Here is an 8,649-nt window from a genome sequence, read left to right as displayed (position 1 = left end):
GAGGAGGGGGAGACGTTCAAAGCCGAGCTCTTCTGGGTTCACAGCGAGAAACAGCTTATCCTCTGTCCTCTCTTCTTCCTAACACTTCCCTCCCTCCCTCTCTCTCTCTCCCTCCCCCCCTCTCTCTCCCCCTCCCTGTCTGCCAAGACACAGAGTATCTCTTCTTCTATCTGCCCCCCCGCCGCCTAACCCCCCCCCCACACACACACACACCCACCACCACCACTCTGTCAGCCAGGCCTTTCCGTATCTCTCTGACAGCTCTATATTTACTAGTCAAACAGATATCAGGTACGTCGGCGTTCCCTCGTACGACTGTTACCTTTGCGTTTCTCTCACCGGAGATTCTGCGTTTCGCAGAGTTAACCCTCTTTTAACACCCTCTTTTCTCACCCCCCCCCCCCCCCCCACACACACACACACAGAGGGAGACACACACGCACACACACACACGCACACCCTTTCTTGTTTGTGTGAACATCCGTCAAGCCCTCCCACCCCTGCTACCGTATGACAGTTGTGCCATTACCGCCTTCATCTCTGGACTGACATTTGTTGAACAGCGAGGTGTGCGTATGCGTGTGCGTGTGCGTGTGCGTGTGCGCTGTTGGGTTCCTGACGGCCCCGTCTTCCATTTAACAAGACGATCATCGGCGGTCCCCTGTTCCAAATGGCTTCCGTCATTTCCTTATTCTCAAACGGCAAACAGCTTTTTTCCTGTTGAATTGCCCCGCGCCGAAGGAATTGGTTCAAAGCGCGACCGTTCTCATGTCTCCTTTCTTTTACTCACTCTCACAAACATAAAAAGCGCCTCATCTTCGTCTCGTCATTCGACATGAAATAATAACATTTATGGGAACATGGCGATCCACAGGGGGTCTGCGTTGTTTATCTATTTATACTCGGAGCTGTTTGTTTCACAAAGGTCTGTCCTTCCTCACGCAAACATGCTTCCTTTGAAGAACAATGCCTCGACGTCTGAAGATTAATAAGCAGATGGGTAGGAAGGAAGGAGAGAAGGAGGGAGGGAAGGAGGGAGGGAGGGAAGGAAGGAAGGAGGGAGGGAGGGAAGGAAGGAAGGAAGGAGGGAAGGGAGGGAAGGAAGGAAGGAAGGAAGGAAGGAGGGAGGGAAGGAAGGAAGGAGGGAGGGAGGGAAGGAAGGAGGGAGGGAGGGAGGGAGGGAAGGAAGGAGGGAGGGAGGGAAGGAGGGAGGGAGGGAAGGAGGGAGGGAAGGAAGGAGGGAGGGAAGGAAGGAGGGAGGGAGGGAGGGAAGGAGGGAGGGAGGGAGGGAAGGAGGGAGGGAGGGAGGGAGGGAGGGAGGGAAGGAAGGAGGGAGGGAGGGAAGGAAGGAGGGAGGGAGGGAGGGAAGGAAGGAGGGAGGGAGGGAAGGAGGGAGGGAAGGAAGGAGGGAGGGAGGGAGGGACTAAGGAGGGAGGGAGGAAGGAGGGAAGGAATTCGTTCAAAGCGTGACCGTTCTCATGTGTTCCTTCTTTTACTCACTCTCACAAATAAAAAGCGTCTCGTCATTCGACATGAAATAATAAAGTTTATGGGAACGCAGAGATCCACAGGGGGTCCGCGTTGTTTATCTATTTATACACAGAGCTGTTTGTTTCACAAAGGTCTGTCCTTCCTCACGCAAACATGCTTCCTTTGAAGAACAATGCCTCGAGTGAAGATTAATAAGCAGATGGGTAGGAGGGAAGGAAGGAGGGAAGGAGGGAAGAAAGGAAGGAGGGAAGGAAGGAGGGATGGAAGGAGGGATGGAAGGAGGGAGGGAGGGAAGGAGGGAGGGAAGGAAGGAGGGAAGGAGGGAGGGAGGGAAGGAAGGAAGGAAGGAAGGGGGGAAAGAAGGAAGGAGGGAAGGAGGGAGGGAAGGGGGGAAGGAAGGAAGGAGGGAAGGAAGGAAGGAAAAGAAACAAGGGAAGGAAACAAGGCTACAAGGGAACAACGACAAGTAGTAGTAGTGGTGTATTTGTAGGGTGTTTCTAGTATAAAATACATTTTTTGTAGAGTATTTGTAACCTTCATCTGTTACACTTATCCACCCACCTATCTGCCTTAACACTAGAACAGCCATGGATGGGGTCATTTCACCCTGTGAGTAATTTTCTTTTCTATCTTTCAGGACAGAACATTTCAGGACCCTCCTTTCATGACTTTTCCTAGATATGTGCGTTTTGTCACCCAATATCCTTACATTTTTACTAAATCACATCAGGATAAGCTAGTATAAAGCTATTTTGCAGTTTTTCTGTGTAGGAGGCAGGCTGATTTACAAGATACGCTAACTAGTGGTCTTTGTATGTAAGTAGCAGCTTGCTACTACCTAAACTAAACTAAAGATTGTGGCCATTTGACCCCGGAGGCGGCTCTTATAGTAGGAGGCGGCTCTTATAGTAGGTAAAATATACACGGCTGTTCTAGTGTTAAATGTAAATCTGCGTCTATTACACCAGTCTACACACAATCAGTCACAATCTCTCTGTAGCAATGGCCTTTAATATGTTCATTAATTATACATGAAAGCTCGGATTATAATAATTGTTTACCAATCGGAAGCCACCTTGGGCATAATGAATCTTTTCCAGATGCCAATACTTTACAATGCCAACGTCTCCTCACCTCCCCCCCAACCTCCCCCCCTTCAGACCACTCAATAAATGCCATTAATTTACTCAGCAGTGCAATGAATGTGTGACCATATTGCTGATTGCAACACTGACCCTGGCAAGTTTAGGTGTCAACCCTGTCTAACCCTAGGGGGGGAGAGAGGGAGGGAGAGAGAGAGAGGGGGAGAGGAGATAGAGAGGGAGGGAGGAAGGGAGGGAGAGAGGGAGGGAGGGGGGGAGAGAGAGAGGGAGGGAGAGGGGGAGTTAGGTAGGGGGAGAGAGGGAGAGGGAAGAGGAGATAGACAGGGAGGGGGGACAGGGGATGGGAAGGAGGTGGGAGGGAGGGAGGGATGGAGAGGGAAGAGAAGATAGATAGAGAGGGAGGGAGGTATGGACGGGAAGGAGAGAGAGAGGGAGGGAGAGAGAGGGATGGAAAGAGAGATGAAAGGGAGGACAGGCTTAATGTTATACATGGAAGACACGTGTTTGATACCATTCCTCATTCCATGCCATGCATTACAATGAGCCCTGTCCTCCGATTTCTACTTCCACCAGCCTCTACCTACACCAGCCTCTACTGCTCCAACTGCTTTACTCTGTCTCTCTCTCTCTTTCATTCTCTTCCTCCGTTCTCTTGAAATAAGAGAGAGAGAGGGAGTCCAATTGCAACTATTATCCTTGCATTACGATAGACTCAATTCAACTTATTGAGTGATTTGTTGATGACATTAAACATTTTAGCTCATTTTAAATGATACATGCAGATACAGTTGTAAACATATCTTACTCTGTCTACTATTTTGTTCAGAGACATACAGAACTTGCATCTTACATTGGTGCGGTCATAGTAATACTGGGGATCACTGCTTTGTAACACTAACTGTAGGTGGCGCCACCTACAGGCCAACTCTTGTAACAGGTGTCAGATTGCGTTGTAAAGTACGCGTCATTGTAGCCAAATAATGAACGAATGAATTATCTTCCTTTGCATTGCACTCTTTACAGCAGAGCCATCTCTAAGACGCATTGCAACTGTGGCACATAGCAGGATATGCAGGATACTGCATCTGCAACTGGTTCTCCAGCTGCACAGCCGCAGAGAGGAATGCGCTACAGAGAGTCGTGAGAACGGCCCAGAAGATCACCGGCGCCCCCCTCCCCTCTCTGGAAGAGCTGTACAACACACGCTGTCTCAGGAAGGCCTCCAAGATCTCCAGGGACCCAACCCACCCTGGGTACGAACACTTTGCCCGGCTGCCCTCGAAAAGGCGGTACAGGACCATGGCCGCAAGGACAAACAGACTGAAGCACAGCTTCTACCCCAGGGCCATCCAGGCCCTGAACACAGCAAAGACCTAGGTTCTGGGCCTTGGACAGTCTGGACGGATTGATGGCAGCTGCTGGATTGAAAAAATCAGGTGTAGTGCTGAGGCACAAATATGTACATTTCAAGCCTGCAAACTGCGACACTTTAAATGAATGTGCAATAACACTATGTGCAATATGACAACCCTAGTCGTTTTATCTGTACAGTATAGTATAGTGGATGGTGTACATAGCCTTTATTTATGTAAACCAGCTCCTTTCCCTTCTTTTTTTCTTCTTTTTTTTTCCTAGCACCAGGGGAGCCACCCCTCCCAAATTTCGTTGTTTGGTACCTGTACTATAGCAATGACAATAAAGACCATTCATTCATTCATTATTCATTCATATGTCTATGTAACACCTGCTTGTTTGTATTGTACTCTAACTAACAGATGCCCCCCATCAATGTGTACAGTTAGATTAGTCATAATACCGTAGCTAACCCCAACATGTAGATGGTGTTGAAGGTGTTTGGTTGATGTCGGCTTGTAGAGTTCGCCTGCTAAAGGCCTTTGTAGTAGCAGGAGAGGGGGTGTATCTGGGGCTGTCTATCTATCTATCTATCTATCTATCTATCTATCTATCTATCTATCTATCTATCAACCTACCTCTCTCTCTCTCTCTCTCTCTCTCTCTCTCTCTAATGCCAAGAGGTGAACACAGAGAACACTCTCCTCTGCCAGTTGGTCCTGAGGCTCTGCTCCTCGGCCTTATCCAGCCCTGCAATGCCACAGGAAGCTCAGACAATCTCAGAATCAGAAGTATTTTTATTGCCAAGTTTATTCGCACATACAGGAAATTGACTTGGTGTGGTTGGTGCATGAGACATAGACACAAACAACAACAATATAATGAAAAAAAACAACAACAATGTAATAAACAACACTATATAAGCAAATGACAGAAAGGGGCAGTAGAACAATAATTATGTAGGTAATTATTATGTCAATATATTGTTGTAAATGCATATATATATAAGTATATAACACCAATATAGATTAGTGTGTGTGACAGGGGGTGTAGGGGGGTGAGGGGGAGTCCCAGAGTCAATTAGAGGCAGGGGGCTTGTTTGTGAACTAAATCACCTACAGGAATGAGACAAGGAACCAAAGCCAACTTGAACGCTATCTAACCAGGTAGCCTTCTATGGCTCTGACCCCTGACCGAGAGCATAAATACATGTGTCTTCTATGGCTCTGACCCCTGGCCCCTGACCCCTGGCCTAGAGCATAAATACATGTGTCTTCTATGGCTCTGACCCCTGACCTAGAGCATAAATACATGTGTCTTCTATGGCTCTGACCCCTGGCCTAGAGCATAAATACATGTGTCTTCTATGGCTCTGACCCCTGACCTAGAGCATAAATACATGTGTCTTCTATGGCTCTGACCCCTGGCCTAGAGCATAAATACATGTGTCTTCTATGGCTCTGACCCCTGACCCCTGGCCCCTGGCCTAGAGCATAAATACATGTGTCTTCTATGGCTCTGACCCCTGACCCCTGGCCCCTGGCCTAGAGCATAAATACATGTGTCTTCTATGGCTCTGACCCCTGACCCCTGGCCCCTGGCCTAGAGCATAAATACATGTGTCTTCTATGGCTCTGACCCCTGACCCCTGGCCCCTGGCCTAGAGCATAAATACATGTGTCTTCTATGGCTCTGACCCCTGGCCTAGAGCATAAATACATGTGTCTTCTATGGCTCTGACCCCTGACCCCTGGCCTAGAGCATAACTACATGTTGTTGTACTGTGCAATGATAACGGTTGAACCTTCTTCTTCTTCTTCTTCTCATAAGAAACAAACCTATGCTAGGACCAGGGGCCATTGGCAGTCACCATGCTAGAAGAAGGAAGAATTATTTATGTTTTATTTATGTTTTTTACTGTTGTTATTGCTGTAACAAGAGTGATGCAATGCTGCTGGTGAATAGTGTGTAGTGTTTCAGTGCAAGACCTGAGGTTGTCAGTGTACACGTGCATACTTGAGAGTCCTGTAAGCTGCAAACTGGATAGGAGGGTGATCACAATGTGGACTAGGACTACACACACACACACATGCACACGCATGTGCGCGCGCACGCACGCACACGCACACACACACACACACACACACACACACGCACACACACACACACACACACACACACACACACACACACACACACACACACACACACACACAGACACACACACACACACACACACACACACACACACACACACACACACACACACACACACACATTACAGACCATTCATTCACTTATTTTTGTTAATAAGAATGACAGTGAGAGATCCCCACATATAGTTAAAATCAAGTATAGGCATTAAACAATGATAATAAACTTGATAACAAAATGTATTTAAAGCATAGGACATAAGACCTGATGAAAAAGTGTATAATAAAAACAAGTGAAATAAAAGTGAGAGGAATAGAAACTTGACAAACCACAGATGTACTATTAAAAAAGCCATCCTGTAAAAGTAAATCTTTGAGAATTGATTTAAAAGAAGGCATTGAGTTTGCTAACTTAATTTCAATTGTAGCAATTTAAACATACATCATTTCTTTTGGCCAAAGAATGATAATCAATAGCAGTGAAAGGTTCACACTTGGTCTGTGACAGGAGTGATGATCACAGGGAGAGAGTTTTTACCACCATCATTATTACCGGGGCTAAAGAACGGATAGAGTTTCTCAGTGAAGGTGCAGCCAGTGAAAGAGTAGATATGAGACCCGGTCTCCACGTTGTAAAAGGAGACCCGACCCTCCTCGTAATCCACAAACACCCCCACCTTCTGGGGCTTCTCTCTCAGGGACAGGTTGACCGGATGGCTGTTGTTAGCCATGTAATCGTTTCCGTTCCTCAACCATACAGTCCAGTATCCGTTCCTAGGGCTCAGTCTTATCTTCCCCTTCCTGTTGACGGACTTTCTGGCCACGCCTACGTCCCACGCCGTCTTGTCTTTAACCGACACCTCATAGTAGAATCTCCTCGAGGAGAAACCCTCCTTTCCCAGGATGTTACTACATTCACTGAACCTCTCTGGGGAGTCAGGGAGACTTTTTCTTGTGTCTCCATGTGTCACCCGTTTGCCACCCGCAGACACGATGAGTTTAGGATGCGCTGTATCAGGATCTAGAGTCACGTCCACTGCGTATTGCTGAATCGTCTTCAGATCAACATCAAACACCTTCTGCACTTCCCTCATGAGTGTCTCCTCCAGCTGAGACACAGCTCTCCTCACAGTCCCCCCGTAGAGATCTCTGTGAACACTGATCTCAGACCAGTCCTTGGTGTGCGGAGGGGTGGACAGAGAAGGGAAGCTCTGGAGGAGGCGGAGGTGGTCCTCGGTGTGTGAGAGCTGCTCCTGCTCAGCGCTTCTTCTCTGTAGCTCAGTTATTTCCTTCTCCAGATCTTTAATCAGCCCTTCAGCCCGCCTCTCTGATGCTTTCTGCTTCTCCTCGATCGTGTCAAGGAGCTCAGCCTGGCTTCTCTCAATGGAGAGCATCAGAGCAGTAAAGATCTGTATGCTGCCTGCTAACTCTCTCTCTGCGTCTCTGTTGTTGAGCTCCATGGAGTTTTTGATTTCCTGAACCCTCTGCAGTCGCTCCTGGATCATCTGCTGAACTTCTGCCTCCATCTTCCCCAGCTGAACCTTCCTCTCTCCACACTCTTCCTCCAGAGGGACTGTTTCGTGAGTCTTGTGGTCTGTCTCCGTGCAAAACTGACACACACACATCTGGTCACGCCGACAGAACAGCTCCAGGAGTCTCTCGTGCTTCTTACACATCCTGTCTTCCAGGTTCTCCACAGGGTCGATCAGCTTGTGTCTCTTTAAGGCTGCGACTCTCTGGTGAGGCTCCAGGTGAGTCTCACAGTAAGAGGTCAGACACACCAGGCAGGACTTCAGAGCCTTGAGCTTCGTCCCAGGGCAGATCTCACAAGGCACTTGTCCAGGTTCGGCAGGGGACTCATCTTTAGCTCCGACTCCCATTCTCTTGAATTTCTTAACGACCTCTCTAAACGTTGTGTTGACGCGAAGCTCGGGTCTTCGATCGAACGTTTCCTTACACAGCGGACACTGGCACAATTCATTGGTGTCCCAGTATCCTCTGATACAGGCCATGCAGAAGTTGTGACCACATGGAATAGAGACAGGGTCGTTGAACACATCCAGACAGATGGAACACAGGAGCTGCTCCTCAGACAGGAGACTGCTGGAGGAAGCCATATCTAGAGAGACCAAAGGTGACACTATAACACCAGAGCTAGTCAGCTGACCATAATAAAAAATGATAAAAGATTAATCTTTACTTGTCAACTTGTCAAGTTCAACTTATATTGTAACACAAACCCTATAAACGTCTATAAATATTTAAAAGAAAATAAACAAACATTTTACAGCGACATTATCCAAAACCAAGTGTACACCACAGATGAAGAAAAACAGGTCACTTAGGGAAATATCCAGGTCTTAATAATAATAATAATAACAATAATAATATTGCCATGCAGTCAATTGTTGGAAGGTCTTATCTACTCACCTGAGTATGTGTGCTGTATGTTGACACCAAGTATTTTTTTATTGTCCTTAAGTCAGTAGAGGACCACAGGGATAGAGGTCCAGAGGGGTAGAGGTCCAGAGGGGTAGAGGTCCAGAGGG

The 8,649-nt window shown here is 47.6% G+C and overlaps 1 protein-coding gene across 1 annotated transcript; it reads right to left on the bottom strand.

Annotated features, from left to right (window-relative positions):
- Nucleotides 1-6,588: 6,588 nt before the first annotated feature.
- Nucleotides 6,589-8,217, bottom strand: LOC308172519 (zinc-binding protein A33-like; the record flags this gene model as incomplete). The annotated part of the gene is made up of 1 exon (XM_080547417.1): nt 6,589-8,217. The coding sequence occupies one exon, from the start codon at nt 8,215-8,217 to the stop codon at nt 6,589-6,591; it is 1,629 nt and encodes a 542-aa protein (XP_080403543.1).
- Nucleotides 8,218-8,649: the final 432 nt, after the last annotated feature.

The sequence above is a fragment of the Nansenia antarctica genome (genome assembly GCF_963989245.1).
Source record: "Nansenia antarctica genome assembly, chromosome: 17".
NCBI lineage: Eukaryota > Metazoa > Chordata > Actinopteri > Argentiniformes > Microstomatidae > Nansenia > Nansenia antarctica.
This window is presented reverse-complemented; position numbering and strand designations above follow the sequence as displayed.